The 22109-nt window shown below is 50.8% G+C and overlaps 12 protein-coding genes across 12 annotated transcripts; 4 read left to right on the plus strand and 8 right to left on the minus strand.

The window, feature by feature from the left end:
* Window positions 1-525: 525 nt before the first annotated feature.
* Window positions 526-1200, minus strand: TRVA0_024S01860 (NuoI/complex I 23 kDa subunit family protein; the record flags this gene model as incomplete). The annotated part of the gene is made up of 1 exon (XM_076685411.1): window positions 526-1200. The coding sequence occupies one exon, from the start codon at window positions 1198-1200 to the stop codon at window positions 526-528; it is 675 nt and encodes a 224-aa protein (XP_076540417.1).
* Window positions 1201-2237: 1037 nt separating this feature from the next.
* TRVA0_024S01882 (uncharacterized protein) lies at window positions 2238-2813 on the plus strand (the record flags this gene model as incomplete). The annotated part of the gene is made up of 1 exon (XM_076685412.1): window positions 2238-2813. One exon carries the CDS (start codon window positions 2238-2240, stop codon window positions 2811-2813), a length of 576 nt encoding a protein of 191 aa, XP_076540418.1.
* A 700-nt stretch (window positions 2814-3513) lies between these two features.
* On the minus strand, window positions 3514-3882 carry RRT14 (Rrt14p; the record flags this gene model as incomplete). Its single annotated transcript, XM_076685413.1, has 1 exon — window positions 3514-3882. The coding sequence occupies one exon, from the start codon at window positions 3880-3882 to the stop codon at window positions 3514-3516; it is 369 nt and encodes a 122-aa protein (XP_076540419.1).
* A 1172-nt stretch (window positions 3883-5054) lies between these two features.
* TRVA0_024S01926 (dual specificity protein phosphatase family protein) lies at window positions 5055-6230 on the plus strand (the record flags this gene model as incomplete). The annotated part of the gene is made up of 1 exon (XM_076685414.1): window positions 5055-6230. One exon carries the CDS (start codon window positions 5055-5057, stop codon window positions 6228-6230), a length of 1176 nt encoding a protein of 391 aa, XP_076540420.1.
* Window positions 6231-6386: 156 nt separating this feature from the next.
* TRVA0_024S01948 (uncharacterized protein) lies at window positions 6387-7235 on the minus strand (the record flags this gene model as incomplete). The annotated part of the gene is made up of 1 exon (XM_076685415.1): window positions 6387-7235. The coding sequence occupies one exon, from the start codon at window positions 7233-7235 to the stop codon at window positions 6387-6389; it is 849 nt and encodes a 282-aa protein (XP_076540421.1).
* Window positions 7236-7567: 332 nt separating this feature from the next.
* On the minus strand, window positions 7568-8605 carry TRVA0_024S01970 (NCBP3 domain-containing protein; the record flags this gene model as incomplete). The annotated part of the gene is made up of 1 exon (XM_076685416.1): window positions 7568-8605. The coding sequence occupies one exon, from the start codon at window positions 8603-8605 to the stop codon at window positions 7568-7570; it is 1038 nt and encodes a 345-aa protein (XP_076540422.1).
* A 1135-nt stretch (window positions 8606-9740) lies between these two features.
* Window positions 9741-10976, minus strand: TRVA0_024S01992 (uncharacterized protein; the record flags this gene model as incomplete). The annotated part of the gene is made up of 1 exon (XM_076685417.1): window positions 9741-10976. One exon carries the CDS (start codon window positions 10974-10976, stop codon window positions 9741-9743), a length of 1236 nt encoding a protein of 411 aa, XP_076540423.1.
* Window positions 10977-12398: 1422 nt separating this feature from the next.
* TRVA0_024S02014 (uncharacterized protein) lies at window positions 12399-14624 on the plus strand (the record flags this gene model as incomplete). The annotated part of the gene is made up of 1 exon (XM_076685418.1): window positions 12399-14624. The coding sequence occupies one exon, from the start codon at window positions 12399-12401 to the stop codon at window positions 14622-14624; it is 2226 nt and encodes a 741-aa protein (XP_076540424.1).
* A 301-nt stretch (window positions 14625-14925) lies between these two features.
* Window positions 14926-16497, minus strand: TRVA0_024S02036 (uncharacterized protein; the record flags this gene model as incomplete). Its single annotated transcript, XM_076685419.1, has 1 exon — window positions 14926-16497. One exon carries the CDS (start codon window positions 16495-16497, stop codon window positions 14926-14928), a length of 1572 nt encoding a protein of 523 aa, XP_076540425.1.
* Window positions 16498-16706: 209 nt separating this feature from the next.
* SMX3 (mRNA splicing protein SMX3) lies at window positions 16707-17064 on the minus strand (the record flags this gene model as incomplete). Its single annotated transcript, XM_076685420.1, has 3 exons — window positions 16707-16776; window positions 16824-17017; window positions 17062-17064. The coding sequence occupies 3 exons, from the start codon at window positions 17062-17064 to the stop codon at window positions 16707-16709; spliced, it is 267 nt and encodes an 88-aa protein (XP_076540426.1).
* Window positions 17065-17917: 853 nt separating this feature from the next.
* On the minus strand, window positions 17918-19135 carry GAB1 (GPI-anchor transamidase subunit GAB1; the record flags this gene model as incomplete). Its single annotated transcript, XM_076685421.1, has 1 exon — window positions 17918-19135. The coding sequence occupies one exon, from the start codon at window positions 19133-19135 to the stop codon at window positions 17918-17920; it is 1218 nt and encodes a 405-aa protein (XP_076540427.1).
* A 561-nt stretch (window positions 19136-19696) lies between these two features.
* Window positions 19697-21999, plus strand: SEC23 (GTPase-activating protein SEC23; the record flags this gene model as incomplete). The annotated part of the gene is made up of 2 exons (XM_076685422.1): window positions 19697-19699; window positions 19753-21999. The coding sequence occupies 2 exons, from the start codon at window positions 19697-19699 to the stop codon at window positions 21997-21999; spliced, it is 2250 nt and encodes a 749-aa protein (XP_076540428.1).
* Between the last annotated feature and the right edge of the window lie 110 nt (window positions 22000-22109).

Here is a 22109-nt window from a genome sequence, read left to right on the forward strand (position 1 = left end):
CGCGGAGATTTTGAGCTGACTTGAAGGATATTTGTTATGCATTGAGAGTTTTTATTACAGATTGAAAGTTTGTTACGCATTGTTACGGTTTTTGTTACAGGTTGAGAGTTTTGCAACTAAACTTTGTTACGATGTAACCATGATGCGGGGGTCTGGGGGCTGGCCCTCGAATACACACTTGCCAGTAGCAATTGGGGGACCAGTCCCCCCAAACCCCCCTGGGGCTCCGCTTCGCGGAGATTTTGAGCTGTGATTAATGCTATTTGTTACGGATTGTTATGAGAGTTTTATTAGATTGAACGATTGTTAAGTTACAGGGTTTGTTACAGGTTGGGAGTTTTATAACTAAAACTTTGTTACGATGCGGGGGTCTGGGGGCCGGCCCCCAGCTACGGGAGCTCGAGGGCTGGCCCTCGAATACACTCTGCTAGTACTAATGGGGGGTGTATGAAGTAGAGGAGTCATCAGGAAGGCAGATTTTGTTATTAAATACATACTCGCGGGAGGCGAAGTCGGTCATTAGGGTTATCTATAGGGAGCGTCGGCGTCGAGGCAGTACTGGATCTCCTGCTCCCACTTGTCGCCGTTGGAGAGCAGCTTCTCCTTGTTGTACAGCAGCTCTTCTCGGGTCTCGGTCGAGTACTCCACGTTGGGGGTCTCGACGATGGCATCGACGGGGCACGACTCCTGGCAGTAGCCGCAGTAAATGCACTTTGTCATGTCGATATCGTATCGGGTGGTTCGTCGCGAGCCGTCCTCTCGCTCCTCGGCCTCAATGGTGATGGCCAGCGCCGGGCACGCCGCCTCACAGAGCTTGCACGCAATGCATCGTTCTTCGCCGGACGGGTACCGTCGCAGGGCATGCTCGCCTCGGAATCGCGGCGACACGGGGCCCTTCTCAAACGGGTAGTAAATGGTATATGGCGCCCGGAAGTACTGCTCCAGCACAACGTACATGCCCCGGAACATCTCCGCCAGCAGGAACCACTTGGTCGCCTTGTCCATCACGGAATTGCACTCCTCCCACGTAGGCGGCCGGTGTAATCGAAACCCGGCGGGGGGGATGCCCTGTATGGACCCGCCATTGGCGGTCGTCACCGGCTTCTGGGTCCCAGCAGTGGACGACAGAGACCTGGATGCAATCGCCAGCCGCTGACCGGCCAGCATACCTGCTCGAGTCTGGACAACCGATCGGAACATTGGCTTTTTTCTTGGGGTTGATGATTTGGTTTCGGTTTTTTTTTCCTTTCCCTCATAACTGGTTGCGGGTTGGTAATTTGCTTGTCGGTGATTGGCTGGCCCCGACTCCCAACGCGCGCCTCACTTCACCATTACGAAGACCAGCCTATACGAGGATTCATCATACAATGAAATGGCCCCGCACAGCAGTGCCCTAGGGGGGTTTGGTGGGACTGGTTCCCCATTAGTACTAGCAGAGCGTATTCGAGGGCCAGCCCTCGAGCTCCCGTAGCTGGGGGCTAGCCCCCAGACCCCGCATCTTGGCTACAACAAACTCCCAACCTGTAACAAAAACACGCGTTACTGTGCGTAACAAACTCCCAGCCTGTAACAAAACTCTCGTTACAGCATGGGAACGGGCCTGCGGCGGAGGCAAAGCGGTGGAATGTTTTCGAGGGCCAGCCCTCGAGCTCCCGTAGCTGGGGGCCAGCCCCCAGACCCCCGCACCGTAACAAAGTTTTAATTACAAAACTTCCATTCTGTAACAAGAACTGCTACAATGCATAGCAAGCGTTCAATCTGTAATAAAACGCTCAATTCGTAACAAATATCCTTCATCACAGCTCTAAATCTCCGCGAAGCGGAGCCCCAGGGGGGTTTGGGGGGACTGGTCCCCCCAATAGTGCTGTGTAGCAGTGTATTCGAGGGCCAGCCCCCAGGCCCCCGCATCTTGGTTACAACAAACTCCCAACTTGTTACAAAAACATGCGTTACAGTGCGTGACAAACTCCCAACCTGTAACAAAACTCCCGTTACAATGCGTTACGCCGTCAGATCTCCGCGTAGCGGAGCCCCAGGGGGGTCTGGGGGGACTGGTCCCCCCAGTTGCACTGGTTACACTAGGGTGACTACCACTGGTAATTTATTGCTCCAACCAACCGTACTTAGCTTAGTTATATAAACTGGTGACGAGGGCGCACAAGAGGGTAAGTTTCCATCACCATTTTAAGTTTGGCATAGCGCGCGGGAGGGCAGATAAGCGACACACACAGGGTGCAATGAAAGCGGAGGAGAGCGGGAGTGTGGACTATGCGGGGATCCGGCGAGAGTGCTGGTACTTGGTTGCCGTCAAGACGTATATGTACTGGAGCGGCGAGACTCTTGGAGCGTCCCAGCGGGTCGTGGAATCGACGTTGGTCCCGCTGTACGTGCACTTTGCGACAACGACAATGACGCTGATTCCGGACTCCAATGCTCGCGCGTTCATGCTGAGCATGGAGTCGGATCGCGACAAGAGGAAGCCCGATTCAACACCGGTCGAGCGTTATCAGCTGAAGCGTACTCGTGAAGCATTGCTCCAGCAGATCATGCCTTTGGCGCTGCTGATTAGCAGTCTGACGGCGTTTATTCTTCCGCTGTACGACGGCAAGTTTGTTTTGGTTATTCGGTGGCTGATGACTGTACTATCGGCGGCCATTGGGCCCAGGGTATGCAACGGCACCATCCCCGTGCTCGGCGTATACATATTCGGGCTCATGGTCAACCGTGCGCTGACCATCTCGACAATTGCTCTGGGAGGATGGGCCAGCTTCTACCTAGGCGTAGTCATGACCAAGGCCCTCGGAATGCAATAACCTCCGCGAAGCGGAGCTACGGGGGTTTGGGGGCTGGCCCCCAAGTCAATTGATGGCCTCTTTACCCCCCTGAGGCTCTGCTTCGCGGAGTTCACCTCATCTACAAATCCCTCCGCGAAGCGGAGCTACGGGGGTCTGGGGGCTGGCCCCCAGGTCAATTGAACATGGGGGGACCAGTCCCCCCAAACCCCCCTTGGGTCTCCGCTTCGCGGAGGATCGTTGCTGTATATGTGCCGTGTACTGACCAGGGTACACTCACACGACAATCGAGTACCGCTGATCTGTTATAACCTGAGAAAGGAGATTCCGGGTGATAATTTGCCCCTGTCTATCAAATTTTTCAACGCAAAACATGAGCTACAGGTACCATCTTGATAATCAATGCAGATAGAGCAATGACGGCATATCTGGTAACTTTTCAGCATGCATACGTGTACCCAAGCAACGCAGCATGCCAAGCTGCCGTACCTTACGCACTCAAACCCATGGAACACACATTGGTATCGTGTTTCCTGGGGCCAGCCCCCAGACCCCCGTGGCTCCGCTTCGCGGAGAGGTCGTTACATTCTTTACATGTGGGACACGGTGGTCAATGGTGCGGCTTAGTACAATTCAACCACATTCATATCATATCATAATTTCACATTAGTAAATAACAATCTATCGAAAATTTTTGTAACAAGATAAATAGAATAAATAATTAATCCTCGTCAGAGTCGCTTTCCTCGTATCCAACTGGAGCAAGACCAGGAGTCAGGCCAATCGTGTCAAACCCGGCATATTTGCTCTCACCCTCGCTCTTTTTCTTCGTAGTTTTGTTCGATGAGCGCTCGGAATGTTGCTCTTTCTTCATCTGAAGCACCTTATTCTGCAGTTCAACGAGCTCTTCGGACTTGTCACTCCACGAGTACTCGCTGTTCTTCTTCTTCTTTTTATGCTGTTCTGGGGCGGCTTTCTGCTTAAGCTTCTTCAGCGAAGCCACCTTATTCCGCTTCTCACGCTTCTTCTTTTTCACGGCGTACTCATCTCTATTGATGGTCCTATCCAGTAGCCTGTCCAACGCCGACATGTCGATAACGGTCTATCTCGATCTGCGAATTTTTTTTTTATTTTTTTCCTAACTGGCGGACTTAATCGCAAAACGTAACTTAACTGTCACAGACACACAGGTACCTGGCACGCACGTCCCCATACACACAATATGTGCTGCACCTCTCTCTCATAGCGCTGCTGTGCCTGGACTAGGGCGGACTAAGCCCCCTCAATTAGAAGAATTGGGCCCACCAGGGCGAATTTTTATACACAATGCCTATTTTTTTGGCTCTCAAGACTACGATCTATCATATAATTACAGCTATATGAATGAATTCACGGTAAATGACAGTTCATTAGCTCTGAAAAAAGACATGTTTTACTCACACTATGCAGCGATTGCGTTTGGGACGTGTTTCAACGTCGCAAGTGCTATTTTGGGACAGAGATCTTCTCTCAGTATCTCCGCCTTCATCCCATGGATATGAGGCATAAACTACCTCATATGTAGCTTAGTCTGAGTCGAAAGGAAAACTCCCCACCGGTGTGAGAGAGAGGGCCTGGCCTGGCTGGTCTGGGGTGACGTCCATGCCCCAGTGTGGGATATGGAGTGTGGCTACGGGGCTAAGAATAGGGGCAATATGTAGCAGCTGTGCCCTATGATATGCGCAACATGCATTACACGTTTTATTTCAGATGTCGCTACATGTCATGGGCGCCTTTTATTTTTCCTGCCCTGAACGGAGAGGAGAGGGTACCAGTTGAGGATTCAACATTTTGAACTAAACCACTTGGATATTCTCTGTTTTTCCTTTGACTACACGCTTTCCTATTTTTTTCATGTTTCAACCCTCTGTCTTAATCAAATTCTGGTCTTTGGAACAATAATAGCAAGGGTCGACCAACGGTACTTCTTGCCAAAGTGAAAAGTGAAAAACCATCAACCAACCATCTTCAACCATCCTCAACCATTTTGAAAGGTTCAACTATCCTTAACGGTTCATTCATTTTGAAAGATTCAACCAGCTGAAAAGGTCGTCCATTCTGAAAGGTTCAACCATTTTGGAAGATTTCACCATTTTGGAAGATTTCGCCATTTTGGAAGACTTAGCCATCCTGGAAGATTCAACCATCTACAAAGATTTCAACCTGCTTCAAAGGTTCAACCATCTTGAAAGGTTCAGCGATTTTTTAAAAAAATTCAACAAAATGGAGCAACAGGAGGAGGGCCTGCTACCACCGCCTTCACGGTTCCTTCGGGCCAGACTCATGGCCATAGACCGCAAACCGCGGGTCGCTTCTATCTCTACTAGTAGCACTAGTCCAACCAGCCCCAATATCTTGGCTACACCCCAATTATCTGGTTTGACTAGTTCGTCTACCATATCTGGTTTGGCTGGTCCTCCTACTATAACTGGTTTGACTTCTACTATCATTGGTTTGAATAATAGTGGTTTGACCAGTAATAATAGTAGCATGGAAGGGATGGGAGAATTTTCGTTTAAGCGCGACTGGTCCTCATCCCGCTCCTCTTCTTGGAGCTCGAGCGATTCTACAAGCTGTCCCTCGCTGTCCCCCTGCTCCTCCTCATCCCTGTCTCTTCCGCCTTCACCCCCCATGCATTCAAACCAGCCCAAAAGACGCCCCTCGGCCGCCCTGAGCATCACCATCCCCGACGAAAAACCACACGCTCCAAGCATCGACCGTAACACGGTCATCTACGAACCTTCGACTCCGGCCCTCGAATCGTTCCCCAAAACTGGCATCCCGGAGCCAACTACCACAGAAGCATACCCAGATGGCCCCATTGAAGTGTGCGGGCCAAATATCTACCTCTACTCTGAACCAACGGCCCAGGAGGCCATCCAGTTCGACGTGGTTATAAACGTAGCCAAGGAAGTGCCCAATCCGTTTGCCGCTCCGGAGTTTGAAGACGCAGAAGACTGCTCCTCGATTTATTCCAGCTGCTCGTCGGTCGAGGCGGTCTACCACTCTCCACCTTCTTCGGTCGAATCGACTCCATGCCTGGCAGACTCCCCCTGGACCCCTAACAAGAACCCTAATATCAGCATCTCCAGCCCGACGCCATGCCGTCCGGAATACGTCTACGTGCCTTGGGACCACAATTCGCAGCTCGTCAGCGAGCTCAGCGAGCTGACAGCCCTTATCCGGGCGCGATCCGACGAGGGTAAGCGCGTGCTCATCCACTGCCAATGCGGCGTATCCCGCTCCGCCTCGCTGGTCGTGGCATACATGATGAAGCGTAACGCGTGGGACCTCAACACAGCCTACAGGTACGTCAAGTCCAAGTCCCCGTTCATCTCGCCCAATATGGCCCTCATCTACCAGCTTGTCGACTGGCAGCATATGCTCCGCCACGGCTAGCCTTCCACAATGTCCAGCCCTTCAATTGTCCCCTGCCAGACTCTATGACCCGCTCTAGAGCTTTTTTTGTTTGGATCGTCAGGGCGCGGAACGCCAAATGCATACTTGTATCATGACCGCAGCCTACATATGCGTGCCACTTGTACTTACTTTGTACTACAGGAGGACGTCCCAGCCACCGCGATAGACCGTCGTAGAGTCGCCGCTCGTCTGGTTCTCCTCGCGGAATGCCCACAACAGCGTTTCAAACTCTCCTCCACCTTGTACCACCGGCTGGGCGAGGCTGGCCTCGCCCTGAGTCGCTCCTTTGCCCCATATCACCAGCCCATCATTCCCCGTGGCGGTGCTACCCCTTGTGGCGGTGCGCGGTGTTGTGGCGGTGTCATATGTGGCGGTGCGCGGTCGGACAAACGTCTCGATAAGGCGAAATGTTAATGAAATACGCGACCCATGGAGTTGTCGGTTCTGGCGTATTCCATGCAGCCACTGGCGGTTGGTTTCGAGCCCAAACAATAGCGCAGAGTTGTGCTCCAATGCCAGTTTGTGCGCGTCGCGGTTCTCCTTATCCTTGCGGCGCAACACCATGTATCGCTCTGCGCCAAAGCTGACGTTTACAATATAGCTGCCTTGTGCAATGTCCAGTGTCTTGTCTGCGTGCTCAGAAATGTAATCCTCGCCTCCGCGATACAGCTGGATAAGAACGTGGTTGACTGGGTGCCCTGCTACGCGCTCAACCTGTTCTCTGACGCGTTGTACCGTAGTGCTAAATGGCCGCGTTTCTGGCAGCTCGTCCGCTGGGTGTCGGTACACTGGGTAGCTTCCGTCTTGGCCAAACGCGGCTTGTACGGCTACCAGTCGTGGTACGGCTCCCCCGCGGTGCCGCATCTCCTGCCATTCCACTTCCTTCTCCAGTGTTTCCAGCATATCTTCGGCATCACTAATGAACCCTCTAACCAGTTTGCAGTCCCCAGCGCCAATTTCGGTATCCTGTGTGACCATTCTCATCTTTTTGCTAATCTTGTAATATTAATAATTTAATGTGTATATGTTGTCCCTTTTATCTTCTGGTATTTCATGAGCTGTACAATGTGACGTATGCAGAGAAGTTCCGGGAATATGCCAGAATGCTCGAGATCTCCGTAATCCTTTAATGTGCATGTGTTGTCCGTTTCATCTATCATAAGGTGTACGAAGTACCGAGTAGCTACACAACGAGGGAAGGTTGGGGGGTTTGGGGGGTTCGCCCCCCAACTACGGGGTCTGGGGCAGAGCCCCAGGTAAAAGACTAGGTAGATGAGTTCATTACAGCAAAAATAAGTTACATAGGTTAGCTTCTTTTAGAAAAGGTCCGCCGCCTTTCGCGCGTGCTTGCGGCCATGCGACAGCCGGTCACGCAAGTCAGACTTGGGCGACTGTCTGCCTCTCTCAGAGTCTCGCGGGGGTTTGATTCGAGACCGCAGGTCCGTGGACGACGACCCCGATGAAGCGCTCTCTTCACGCTGCTGCCGTGACCCCTTGATCCACTTCTCTTCGTTGTAGAGCCGCTTTTCGCGCGGCTCTCGCGGCTCACGCGGCGCATGACGCCGCGCATGATGCGGCGGGGATCGCGAGCGGCTCACCCGCGACCGCACCACTGGTCTCTGGCGGATCCGTTGCGAAATGAGTCCTATCTTAGGCTGCTCGAGCTTGTCTGGGAACAAATCGTCACCCAGTGGCTCTGGTTCTACGCCGTATTTCTCCGCCGCCTTTTGCGGGAACAGGTCCTCCTGTACAATCTCCTTGGGGTCGCGGTCCATATATTCTTCATCCCTATTCGTATTGGGGAGCACGTACCGGTATCGCTCGTCTTCGTACGACGGTCTGCCATGCTGCTTGTAGTACCGGCTCTGTTGGCTTGCGCCCTTGGCCTTGCGGTCCGAGTCCAGCGCGAACCGGATGCGTAGGCGCGCTGGCTTTGAGGGGTGCAGCTGCCCATCTCTCATAATGTTGCGTTCCATCTGGGCCGCCGCGGCAACCCCTTCAGCGGACAGCGCCGTGAAGGCGCTGGCGGATGCCTCGTCGCTTTGGAACAGCACGTTTACAGACTCGTCGTTGACCCATGCGATACGGAACGGCTCAGAGGAGAAGTAGCTGAGCACGTATTCCTGGACTTCCTTTGTCGAGAGGCTGTCTACGCCTTTGATGTGGATGGCCTCTGGTCTGATAATGCCCAGATCTTCGATCATCGCCGTAGGGACGTCTTCGTCCATCGCCACTTCGGGGACGGGCTCTGCGGCCTCCTCCTTCACTATGGACGGGACTTCTGTGTGCGCTTTACTCGAGAAATCTTCATCTCGAAGATCAATGTCGTCCAGATCGATCTCCAGGTCGGCCATGATGTGTGGTTGGGTGGTTGAAATTTTCCCTCCCAAGTGTCCCCTCAATCCATATTCCTGGATGATACCCTAAATCAGGTGGGGGGATCTTTTATCCTAGGTATAACAAATTCTTAGTCCATTTAAAAGAGTCAATTTATAGTGTTATAGTGGCGGGTTGGCGAATTGTAGCGTTTTGGTTATAATATGGCATTTGAGCCTACATTGATTTGGTATTCTCTTAACGGTGCCAGTCCGCAAAATTCGTTCAGAAAGTACCGGTAATCCAGCTTTACCAGGTGACAGAGTATCGTGTTATTCTCTAGCTTTTATTATTGTGAAATAATTCAACTTAGATTGATGTGCCGTAACTATGGATGTTTCGTGCAGCTAACAGTAATGGAGGGACACATTGGACTTTAATATCGTTTGCAAATCATAATTTCATTCCTATACAAATTATTATATTCCATAGAGGCCAAATAGCAAATTAAAAGCTTAATTATCGGCTGATGAAACGATAATAATTCGCAAGTTGAAGTTTACGTAATTGTTGGAATTCAGTGCAAACTAAGCCTTACGTACCAGAACAGTCAAAAAGAAGGATGCTTGCTCAACGATTTAGCGGCAGTGTCATAATTTACGAATTGCGCAGTGTACCGGTAGCCTCTATAGCTAGGCTATTATTAACAAACGGTTCTTCACAGACTCTCAACTTAGGTGAGCAGAATACCATAGACGCTAGTTACCAGGTAATAGATTATTATGATGTTCGCAAATAGAGGAAAGTACACTGTACATATAAATGATATTATTAGATAATCTAGCTACATTGCATTAAATTCTCCAGGTTCAGGTCAAAAGTGGTCCATTTTTTATCCGGTAGTTTCCAATAGGGCCCACTTAGGACTTTATTATCGTTTGATTCCTATTACAAATTATCTTTTTCCACAGAGAGCAATCAAGAATTACTGAATTAAAAAGCATAATTATAGGAAGATGAAAAGAAAGTGCCGAGAGAACGTGCAGAATCCCTTAATCTAAACAAAATACCTGAAATCACATACAGAGGCTTCTCCGCGGAGCGGAGCCCCAGGGGGTTTGGGGGACCAGTCCCCCAATTAACACCAAATAAACGTTAGTAGAAAAAAATAAGCTAGTCGAATTGGACGGTCTGGTGGACTCGCGCCGTCTGGAAGAAGATTCTCCCCGCGCAGCCGCAGCCCATCAAGCACTTGGCCATTGGACGGTCGTCAATGTCTGCGTCAGTATGCTCACGCTCAGCCGCAGAAGGCTGGTACTCCTTGTTCTCACCAGTCAGCTCTTTGAACTTCTCGTAAAGCTCCCTGTTGATGCGGAAGAGCTCAAAGTTCTGCCAGTAAAGCCCGTCCTTCGGGTCACGCAGGTACGTGTAGACGTACTTTATCGTGTGCAGCAACTCGCCCTTGATCTGGTTGACCACCTTTTCGTCTGCAACCTTGCCAAGGAACAGCAAATAATCTGCCAATCCCTCGGCCAGGTGATGGTAAAAGGAGGTACTGTCGCGGTAGTATCTTGCGTCCATTCTTAGCGTGTCACGGTCAAAGATAGCAGTATTATGGTCTGTCACGGCCAGAGCAAGCTCAGTGGCCCAATCAACGTACTTGTTGTCGCCCGTTGCAACGCTCAAGTGGCAGCACAGAGTAATTGAGGTGCCCTGGTTGTAGGTCCACTTCGTTTGATTTCGCTTGGTGCCACCGCCCTCACGATCAATCTCCAAGCCATCACAGATAAGCTTATCGTCATCCTGGACATTGTTGAAGATCCAGTCGCAGCAGAACTGAGCATGATCAATGTACCGCTTGCCCTGCTCTGGCGGCAGGAACTGGGCAAGGCGCATACAGGCAATTCCGCTCTCTGCGGCGGCAATGGTGTTGGATCCGCGCTTGTCAATGTGCCACTTGATTCCTCCGCCGTATTTCTTCTCCTCGACTCCGGTCAGCAAAAAGTTGACCACGTCCAAACCTCGCTGGAGGAAGTAGCTATCGTGGGTGACTTCAAACGCAGTGAGATAGGCTGAGGCGACCTGCGCGTTATCGTCGTAATACAGATCCTTGTTGCCATTGAAGTGGTGGGACGCGTTGTATCCATGGAACTCGGGATTATAGTACCTCTCGAGAGACGCAAAAGCGGGCTTGATCATAGGCGAGATCTCCTTGGGGTAGATTCGTGCTGCATCTACAATTGACTGCAGCATGACCGAGACTGGCCACACGACGTAGATATGCTCAGACCCGTAGGTGCCGTCAGAGTTGTTCGGGTTAACAAATCTCCCCTCGCGGTCATTCCAGAACATCTGCCAGGCTCTCCGGACAATGCCGTAGCCTTCTTGGTTAAGGTCAAGACCTCCCATTTTCCTTTCACAATTTCAATTACACGATAAAAACAATATGGTATTATTCAGTAAAGAGTAGGTAGTCCTTTTTATGGTATTATCTCAATTCTTGTTATGTGAAGCAAATAGTCCTTTAATCTGTCCGTGGAGAGCAAGTAACCGGTACTATCCCTGTTTCTTTGGAATGTATTACAGTTTAGCAAGTAATCGAGTTCAAGTGGCTGATTTTATAATCGGCTGCTTTCATCGGCCCTTTATAGCCTCCAATTCTCAATTGTGCGACAATCGTTGAAACGGGGAGTCTTAAAAGCCCTTGCTGTTCCATGTCCAAGCCATGCCTAGACGACAAGTGAGGGAACTAACGATAGCCCACCGTGCTCAGAACTACGTCATACGCCCATTTCTGACACTTTTCCGACATGGCGGAGTACGGGGTCATTGAGCAACGTAGAAATACGGTATGATAAAGTCCGATGCACTCCGCCATAATACGGCCAAGCGAAAGTCGCGCGAAACCCTGGCGCATGCCGCTCTGCTTCTCGCCTCGCATTAAATGCGCTCAATCATGCTCGGCCAAACGTGATCCCCGAATTACCTCATCGGTACCAACGTCAGCGATAATTAAGTAGTCAAGTTAACCTGCGCCAGCGTATACGTTGATTACGTAGACTAGTTAACCAGTCACGTGCAGCTTACGTGACCGTAAGGCTGAGCGACCGCGCAATTCAGGGGGTGCCAAATGGCGTAAGGTTTCTGGGCGCAACCAGTCGATCTATGAACTCAATTGAAGGCGAAACAGGGCGGATTCTTAGGATGCCGCGTGAATGGCGCTCACAGCTGATTGAATGCAAAAGCCTCGCTCTGGACTTGCGTTGTTTTTTTTTTTGCGTAACCCTGGGCTGATCGAGTGCTGCATATTACAGGCACTATATGCATGGCCATATTGAACTGGAAACCAAAGGCGGCAGCATATTTTCTCAGGTACATAAATATTACTACGTACAGCGCATCAGGAAAAAAAAAGTTGTAAACACGGTAGTGAACTTCAGATGCTGATTGTTTGATCTCCATGTGGAGAAAAAAAAATTGTGGCCCCTCCTTGGGGCTTCTCTCGCGACTGAAATCGGACCTAAGAGACCCAGAACTTAAAATATTTGGCGATTAGCAGAACGCTGGAATGGGTTTCGCGATGCAATGGTCAATGGATCGATCACGTATACGTTTCCCCCCTTGCACGATTGCAATTCTTGTGGGTAGGTTGCACATATCCGCGTGCTTAAAACACGTCCCCCCCCTCCCTTCGCATATCATCGTACATAGTTAAGCTCCCCTATTTACAAATTTTTTCGCTAGCCCGTATATAATGGTTAATAAATCCCTCAATTTGGCCCTGTAGCGTATTTCTGTCCATTCCCCTGACTTATTGACAGATAGGGTAAAATGTTCCACTCCAACGCCAGCCAGGCGATCCAGAGCTTGGGTTGGTGGATTCAAGTGTTTTCGGTCTGCGGCCAATGGCAGCGGTCTGCTATCCGAGAGCTCAAGCATGTGCGAGTTCATGACGAGTCTCGGTTCGAAAGGTTCCTCCACAATATGGCCAAGCCCATCCTGTTTGTTCTCGGCTGTTTGGGTGTGGTTATGTGCGCCATTGGCACTGGGATTCTCGTTTCCGAAGATGTAGATCCAGTTACCATCTACGAAGACGTTGCTGAAGACTCTCTTACTGCCATTGTCACTGGTTTCGGCATGGCCCAGGCAATTACTTGCTTCAAGTCCATCAACATGCTGCCAGACGCCATTTCCGAGAACGCGGACCAGCTCAAGTCTATCTACAAGACTCCTACTACGCGTACGTTCTCCAAGATGTCTGCCGCTACTTTGATCCCAATCACTTTGGTTACCATTCTTCCTTTGGTCAGCAAGATCTCGATGAAGGCGCAATTCATCCTCGCCGCCGCTGTGCATACCGCTACTTGGAGTTCCCAGGGTATTGCCGAGTATAGCGAGAAACGATGGAAGAGGACTCAGGAGAAGCGATACAAGGATGAGCAACGAGAGCCTGATGACCCCGGAGAGTATCGTGATGAAGAGCCAGAGGAAGAGGAAGAAGAGCCAATCGCTCCGGCAAAGAAGAAGGACGATAAGTTGCTTATCGATGTCGATGATGAACAGGCTGAGAGCTCTGGATCTGACGATACTCTTGCCAGGTCCAGAAAGAAGAAGAGTGACGACGAAGAAGAGGATGATGAGTATGATGAAGAGACAATCGCTCCTAAGAAGAGTGCGCAAGAAGAGGACGAAGAGGAAGAGCCAAAGCCAAAGGCAGTGAAGAAGAAGGCTAAAACTGAGGACGAAGAGGAGGAAGAGCCAAAGCCAAAGCCAAAGGCAGTGAAGAAGAAGGCTAAATCTGAGGAGGAGGAGGAGGAGGAGGAGGAGGAGGAGGAGGAAGAAGACGAAGAAGTACCCACGCCGAAGAAGAAGGTAGTGCAAAAGGCTAAAGCTGAAGATGAAGAAGACGAAGAAGAACCAAAGCCGAAAAAGATCGTGAAAAAGAAGGCCAAGGTTGAAGAAGACGACGAAGATGAAGAGGATAACGAGGAGGAAGACCCAAAACCGAAGCCGAAGAAGAAGATTGTAAAGAAGGCCAAGGCTGAGGATGATAATGAAGAGGAAGAAGAGGAAGAACCAAAGCCAAAGCCGAAGAAGAAGATTCTACCAAAGGCCAAGGCTGTAGATGAAGATGATAACGAAGAAGAAGAAGAAGAGGAAGAGGAAGAGGAAGAAGAACCGAAGCCAAAGCCGAAGAAGAAGATTGTAAGAAAGAAGGCCAAGGCTGAGGACGATGACGAACAGGAAGAAGAAGAAGAAGAAGAGCCGGAGCCGAGACCAAAGAAGAAGGTTGTGAAGAAAGCTGTGAAGGAGGATGAAGACGAGGAAGAAGACGAGGAGCCTAAGCCTAAGAAGAAGGTAGTGAAGAAGGAGGCCACGTCTGATGATGAAGGGGAGGAGGAGCAGCCAAAGCCCAAGAAAAAGACAGTGAAGAAGCAGGCAGAGGCCAATGGCGACGAGGAAGAAGAGAACGAGGAACCAGTCGAAGAAACCAAGCCAAAGAAAAAGGTTACAAAGGCCGAAGAGGAAGAAGAACAAGAGGAGGAGGAACCAGTCGAAAAAGTGAAACCAAAGAAGAAGGTTCCAAAGGTTGACGAGGAAGAAGAAGAAGAAGATAATCCTCCTCGCCCGAAGAAAACGACCTCCAAGAAGAGCGTTAATGAAGAAGAGCCAGCAGAAATCGAATCATCTCGAAAGGCAGAAGTCGAAGAAGACGCCGAGAACGAAGAGACTGTACCCAAAAAAACTTCTCCTAGAGATGATGGCGATGAATCACGAGAGAGGGGTGCTAACCCAAGGACTGTCAACGAGGCAGACGAGACGACGGTAAAGACTAAGCCTGCCGAAGACGATGACGAACCTCCTGCAACTAAGCACCGAGATGATGACGAAGAACGCCCAAAAAAGTCTTCCGATAATGAACCTCGAAAGTCGAACGATGATTCTGAATCCAACAAACGACAATCGACTGATGAAATTTCTGTAACCGAGTCCTTTCGTGTCGACAACAAGTCTGAGGAGCAGCCTATTAAGGACGCTGTCGGTGAGGAGTCTTAGTTTGCGAAAAGCTCGTCGAGATCAAACTGACGCACCAACGAAACGAAGAAAGCTAATGAAGAAAATGACCAGTGCATTTTCGAAATCAACTAACAAACCGTGATTCCAGTCATGAACTATACTACTTTACCTTTTGATGACAAGCGGCTTTTGACCATATCCATCTCGCTTAAACGAATTAACGCTAACCATCTACTTTATGAAAACATTATGAATCATTACTGACTATACCTCATTCAACGAAATAATGCTAACTATCTAATTTATCAATACATTATGAATCAATTCAAACGAAATAATGCTAAGCGTTCCTTTCTGTCTTACCCCCGTGCCCCCATCGTTTTCGATAAATGCTCTGCAACTTCGATACTGGAGACTCTCGTCTGCCATTGTATATTTCCCTTAAGTTGGCACTCAAATAAGATTTAGTCGTGCGGTATCGGTTGTAAATTGAATACTCGAATCGTGCGCTCCTTGGATTTCTCCGTGTCGGGGCTCTCGCTGCACGAGAAGTGATTGCCGCGGACGGCTTGGTAACTCTCGCCGACGCCAGGTACCCGCTCAGAGCCCGCGGTCTTCTTATTTGAGGGAACAGCCGCCGTGACCTCAGCGAATGTCGTAGGCGACCACCGTGGGTAACCGGACGGCTTTGGACATACTGGGTCTGCACTTGATCCACAGGCAACATTGGCCTGCTAATTGTATGCCTGTATGGTATTGGGTCCGGCAACTTCGGTTTTCTCTCTTGAATTGAGGCAGCCCGGAGAACATCAGTCAGTCCAGTAAGATCGCATATATCGCGGCATTCTCGCAGCTTTAGCTTCACTAACTGGCTTGTCTCCTCTTTATAAGTAAGCTCTAATTCTCGGGCCGTGTCTTGTAGTATCTTTTTCCCGCTATAGGCATCAATGCCTTCCCCAAACCCATTGCGGCTAAGCCTGCGCACCAAAGCAATTAGCAATTGGGCCCTGCACAGTCTCAGGTGGGTCATTGACTTGTCAAAATGGTTAACATCCACTGCACGGATGAATACAATCTTGTGCAACAGGTCGATGTTCAATGGTGCGACGTCGATAATGCTGCACAGAGCATCGGTGCTCTGCTCGACGCTATACTTGTTGCCGTTTATTTTGACAGCATCGATAATCAGGTGCCAAATATTTGCTAACAACAGCGTTACCAGCTGTGTAGTTGCGTACCGAGGACGCGCCAGCCGTTGGACGAGCAATGTGCACTCGCCAAATGCCTGAATGCAATTGGCCAACTTGCTAGTTCCAAGCTGCAAGAACGGGACGATAAAGGAAATGACCCAGGCATGGGATTTTACCGAATCAATTAGCATTGTGAGGTGGCCCATGAAGTCGCGAAAGAGGAAATTGAACTGGCAAGTGCCGAGCAATACATTGTCCAGTGCAGCTTGTTGTTTGGCCTTGACGAGATCCAGATGTTTGCGAAACTCTAGGCTGTTAACGCGCAGCATGGATAATTCGCCAAATACGGCTGTCGGGTCACACAGCTTCAAACTGGCATAGGGGTCCGGTTGACTCGCCATATACGGTTGACTCGCCATATACGGTTGACTCGCCATATACCCTTGATTGGTCATATACGGGTGAGTGCGTCGTCGGCTCTTGCCGTAAATGTCATTTCTCTCGATTGGCTTCAGCACTCTCCGGCTATCTCCACCTCGGGTCCTCTTTTCCACGACTCTCGTACATCTGGCTATAGAAGAGGTATTCATAAACGGCGATTCGAGGTTACCCAGAACGCTCAGCGTTGGGGGAGACTTTGGTAGCCCATCGTTCGACTTTTCGACACAACCAGCCCAATTGTTGACTAAAGATGTAGGGTGGAATATGTCTTTAATAGTCATGAATCATGCATTAATTAGCTATATCTAGCCGATTCCTATAGCTATGGCGATCCAGCAGTCTCTATGGTGATCCAGCAGCCTCGATGGTGATGATGCAACGTAAAGGCTGGGCTTATGATGATAGTTCAAACAGTACAATTAGGCTTTAGGCTTCATATGAAATAAACATCACGTCGTATAACAATTACAGGCAAAAAATTAATAAATTATCATGAAGACTCCTTCATCTCAGTATCTTCTCCAGACTTGTCCTTGGTGATCCATAGAACGTTGTTACATCTAGACAAGTTAGCAATTGGTCACCACCACAAAGATATCTCACATACCTAATCAGCATCTCGCCAAGCTCGCCTTTATCTTCCAAGTCAATATACTCGTGAGCATTGTCGAGCTGAATGTTCATGTATGAATCCACTGACAGTAGCTTGCCCCGGTATTCGGTCTCGCCCCATTTCAGCTTGACAATGACATTCTGGCCGGTCAGACTCTGCAGAAACGGCTTGGGATTTAATGGCGCAAACTACACGTTAGTCTTCTCCGTCTAGCAACACTTTCCATACTTACCATATTGTCGATAAGATCGAGGAAAATTGTGTGTGTTGACTGTCCCAAGTGTATCGTATCGGTCCGCCGCACCGCCCCTTTCATCGTGAACTTACCTCCTTTCACAGTTGGAGATGAGCTCGCAGTCGGGGGAACAAAAGGCTCGGGAGGAGCAGGAAGTCGATGGGTTGAGGAAGTTTCGGGCTATGCTGGAGAGTGTACGTCAGGCCACGGAGAAGATTCGAGCGGATGTTGACACAGCGGTGCAGAATCACCAGACTATTGCTTCCGACGCGAGAGAACTACAGGACGTAATCAGGAAGTCTACTACCCATTGACTTAGCAATTGACCCACAAATTGGCCTACTTACTTATCACTGATACACCAAGTGATACACCAGTTTATTCATTGACCGGTTGCTAAAAAATAGTAGTTTTTATTGAAGAATTTTTGGGATACAAATCATTAAGGGATTTTTTTAGACGAATTCTGAAAGCTTTTCAGTTATAACCATTAATTTGGAGTATCCCCGCTTTTATCGAAGAACCCCAGGGATACAAGTAATTGAAGGGCTCGACTAGCAATTGATGTTAATTTTGTATATTTATTTAGTTCTAATCATTGGATAGTTTGGAACCCCCCAAGGATACAAACAAATCACTGAAGCGTTGGTTAGAAATTGATGAATTCTGTAAAAGTTTTTAGTTGCAATAATTACTTCGGACGTACCGGAGCCGTTCCATCTAGAATCCCTCCGCGCAGCGGAGCCACGGGGGGTCTGGGGGGCTGGCCCCCCAGTTGAGTTGTATTTAGTACTTTGAAGTATCTCCACAGAATGGAGGGTAGATATTTCTAGAGAGCACTAGTGTCTACTGGTTAGATTTGGCTGACCTTTTCGTTTTTGCCTCCGTCGTAGTCGATTCGAACTGCAGCCCAGATTGTATCCGCAAGAGCCATCGTCATGCCCAATGCGTAAACAAGGGTAATGGCGTAGAAAAAGTTGGAGTTGCCCGATCCAAGATAGATCCACAGATGGTAGAAAGTCGGCGCAAGCACCGACGCATATAATAGCGCCAGGAAGATGGGGATTGGGTACTTAATAAGCCGGAACACGGGCTTGTAAAGGGTCAACAGCGAGAAGTAGAACCCAATGTCGCCGGCCTCTGGGTACGCTTTGAAGAGGGTGTTGATGCCCACTACGCTAGCCAGCGCAAACACAGGGAACTTGTGCAGTCGCACAGCGACCGGCAGCCCATATGCGGCGAGGTAGATCTGGAAGACGCCAAGGAAGAACGGATTGAAATATTCAAACATCTCGGCAAAGAAGTACCACCACAGGCCAATGTTGGGCACCAGCTCCTTGAACAGAAGGATAGTGCCATAAGTCGAGTCTACAAAGCTCCATGAGTAGCCTGCGATAGCGTAGTTTGCAAGCAGAGAAGCTACGATTGAAAGAAGGAACACCACGCCGAGACGGGCGCAATTGTGCACCTGTGGGCCAGTTTCACGCGGGGAGTGCTCAATTGCGAGCAGGATTAAAGCTGGAGCCGCGTAAGCAGGGTATAGTGAGAGAGAGGAGGCCAGTCCCAGTATACTGACAGCCTGGATTGGTTTCCCTGCCACTGCTGAGGCCATTGAGAGCGCAATCGTGGCGTTTGAAAAGAGATTGGTCGTCTTGGCCAGCGCTGAAAGCAGCGTGAACGGATTAAATAGGTATATACCAGCCACGATCTCGGGCGAGTAGCTTGTATCGCGCTTAGTTGCGGCGATTTTTGCCAGCGCAATGGCCACGACCGCGTCGACGACCGCGAAGGACAGGTTCGACGCAGCTTCAAACCCTCCAGAAGGTGCGAAATCGGCAATTGTGCGGAATAACCCCAGTAGCAGCGGGGCCTGGTGGGAAATCCCGCCTATATATGGCGATACACCGTGTGAGTCCTGATAGAGTCCTTCTAACAGACGTTTGTATGAAGACACCGGTGTCGACAGCTCGACCTGGCGATCTAGGAATGCCGAGAGCCCCGGGTACCGGCTGAACAGGAAAATGCGGAGCGCCAACCCGGCGAAAATGACCCCGGCAGTCTTACCGTTCATTTCTCGCGTTCTCTACACTGTTCACACGAAATGCCTGATCTACTGTGCTATGATCTGGCACACTACCATCATCTCCAGGGTGGGCCTTTAATATTTGGTGATGTCCAAATGTCCCAACGCCTGCGCAAGCACCTCCGCGCAGCGGAGCTAAGGGGGGTCAGGGGGGCTGGCCCCCCGGTGTAACGAGCCGTAACAAACTGTTACAACATATCAAACGTCGGTGCCTGGCTCAATTGCAGTAGCAAAACTGGGGGGACCAGTCCCCCCTGACCCCCCTGAGGCTCCGCTGCGCGGAGGTTTCTCTTCCCGCCATCCATAATTTCTGGAGGGGGGGAGTCAGGGGGCTGGTCCCCGGTGTCGCAAGACGTAGTTGGGGTCCGTAACGAGCTGTAACAAGCCTGTTGCGAACAATGTCCCAACACTAAAAAATGTGATGATGTCCCAACGCTGGCGCAAGCGGCCGAGGAGGCCAGGGGCCGTCCGGATTTTGATGCGCTGTTCAGAACGAGACAACCTCCTTCACCATCTGCCATTTGGTGATTGAATCGAAGACCGGCGCTCATGGTAAGGAATTGATGCAAGCATTGAAGAATTGAAAGGTTAACAATTGGGAAAAGGACTTTGAACAGTACGAGGAATCGGATGGGGTGCGGTTCAGTTGGAACTGTTTCCCCAACACCAAGCTCGAGGCTACCCGCACTGTGGTGCCCATCTCGGCGCTTTATACGCCACTCAAGACGAAACCGGACCTCCCCGTGCTCCAGTACGAACCTGTGACGTGCCGAGCACCATGCCGGGCCGTGCTGAACCCGTTCTGCCAGCTTGATCTGCGAGCTCGGATCTGGATCTGCCCGTTCTGCCTGTCGCGGAACCCGCTTCCGCCCCACTATAAGGACATCTCGCAGAGCGAATTGCCTCACGAGCTGCTGCCTGCCAGCACTACCATTGAGTACGTGCTGTCGCGGCCCGTCCAAACTCCGCCCATCTTTTTGTTTGTCGTAGACACGTGCCAGGACGAGGAGAACCTGCAGGCGCTCAAGGACACGCTTATCGTGAACCTGTCGCTGCTCCCGCCCAATGCACTCGTAGGCCTCATCACCTTTGGCGCAATGACCCAGGTGCATGAGCTGGGGTACCCCAACTGTAACAAGGCGTTTGTGTTTCGTGGTAACAAGGAATACACTGCTAAGCAGGTGCAGGAGATGCTTGGATTGGCTCCCCGGCCCCAGGGAGGCATTAACAGGCCTGCAGTGCCCTCGTTCTCGCGGTTCCTTATGCCGCTTCAGCAGTGTGAGTTCCAGCTGACCAACATTCTGGAGCAATTGGAGCGGGATCCGTGGCCAACGAGAAGCCAGATGCGTCCATTGCGATGCAGTGGTGTTGCTCTTAGTGTCGCCGTATCACTGCTCGAGCAGTCCTTCCCCAATTCTGGCGCTCGGATCATGTTCTTCGCCGGTGGTCCACCCACTGAGGGCCCCGGAATGGTCGTTGGCCCGAAGCTAACGGAAGCGATCCGATCGCATCACGACATTGAGCGGGATTCTGCTAAGCACTACAAGAAGGCGCTCAAGTTCTATGAGGCTCTGGCGAAGCGGGCGTCTACCAATGGCCATGCCGTGGACATTGTCGCTGGATGCTACGACCAGATTGGCATGCAGGAGATGAAGTCCCTCTCTAACTCGACAGGTGGTGTAATTATCCTCTCTGATTCGTTCACGACGGCCATCTTCCGGCAGTCGCTCCAAAAGATCTTCGATAAGGACGAGCAAGGAAACCTGATTATGGGCTTCAACGCGTCGATGGACGTGCTAACCTCAAAAGACCTCAAGATCTCGGGCCTCATTGGTCACGCCGTGTCGCTCAACAAGAAGTCGGCGTCTGTCGCCGATACGGAGATTGGCATTGGCCAGACGTGCTCCTGGAAGATGTGCTCCATCACTCCGGCCCACACTTATGCCACCTTCTTTGAAGTCGCCACCCAGGGCGCCCCTTCTGCGCAGAGTGCTGTTATCCAGTACCTGACGCACTATCAGCACTCGAGCGGCACGTACCGACTTCGCGTAACGACCGTAGTAAGGAACCTGGTCTCCGGCGGCGACCCGTCAATTGCCGCTGGTTTCGACCAGGAGGCAGCAGCCGTGCTTATGTCGCGAATCGCTGTATACAAGGCCGACGTAGAGGATAGCCAGGATATTCTGCGGTGGACGGACCGCATGCTCATTCGGTTGTGCCAGAAGTTCGCCGACTACCGCAAGGATGATCCTGCGTCGTTCCGGCTGGCGCAGAACTTCAGTATGTACCCGCAGTTTATGTTCCATTTGCGGCGGTCGCAGTTCCTCCAGGTGTTCAACAACTCGCCCGACGAGACTGCATTCTACCGACACACGCTTAACCGTGAGGACCTGACCAACTCGCTTATCATGATCCAGCCGACGCTGATTTCGTTCAGCATCGACCAGGAGCCCGAGCCGGTGCTCCTTGACTCAGTCTCCATCAAGCCGGACGTTATTCTGCTGCTCGATACCTTCTTCCACATTCTCATCTTCCACGGCGAGACCATTGCCCAGTGGCGAAAGGCCGGGTACCAGGACCAGGAGGACTACGCTAACTTCAAGGATCTGCTCGAGGAGCCGCGAAAGGAGGCGCGTGACTTGCTGGTCGACCGATTCCCATTGCCACGATTCATTGATACTGACGCCGGCGGATCCCAGGCTCGATTCCTGCTTTCCAAGCTCAACCCGTCCAACACGCACCAGACGACTGGCTATGGCGGCGGCGGCTCGGCAATTGTGCTCACTGACGATGTCAGTCTGCAGACTTTCATGACCCATCTTCAGAAACTCGCCGTCGCCGGTACTTCGTAGAGATCTATACATGTGTACCCATCACTATCCTTCCGCGAAGCGGAGTTACGGGGGTCTGGGGGCTGACCCCCATGTCTATTGACCCCAATGTTCATGGGGTCCCCCCAAAC

Source organism: Trichomonascus vanleenenianus (assembly GCF_965637985.1).
Source record: "Trichomonascus vanleenenianus strain CLIB 3782 genome assembly, contig: TRVA0_024S, whole genome shotgun sequence".
NCBI lineage: Eukaryota > Fungi > Ascomycota > Dipodascomycetes > Dipodascales > Trichomonascaceae > Blastobotrys > Blastobotrys vanleenenianus.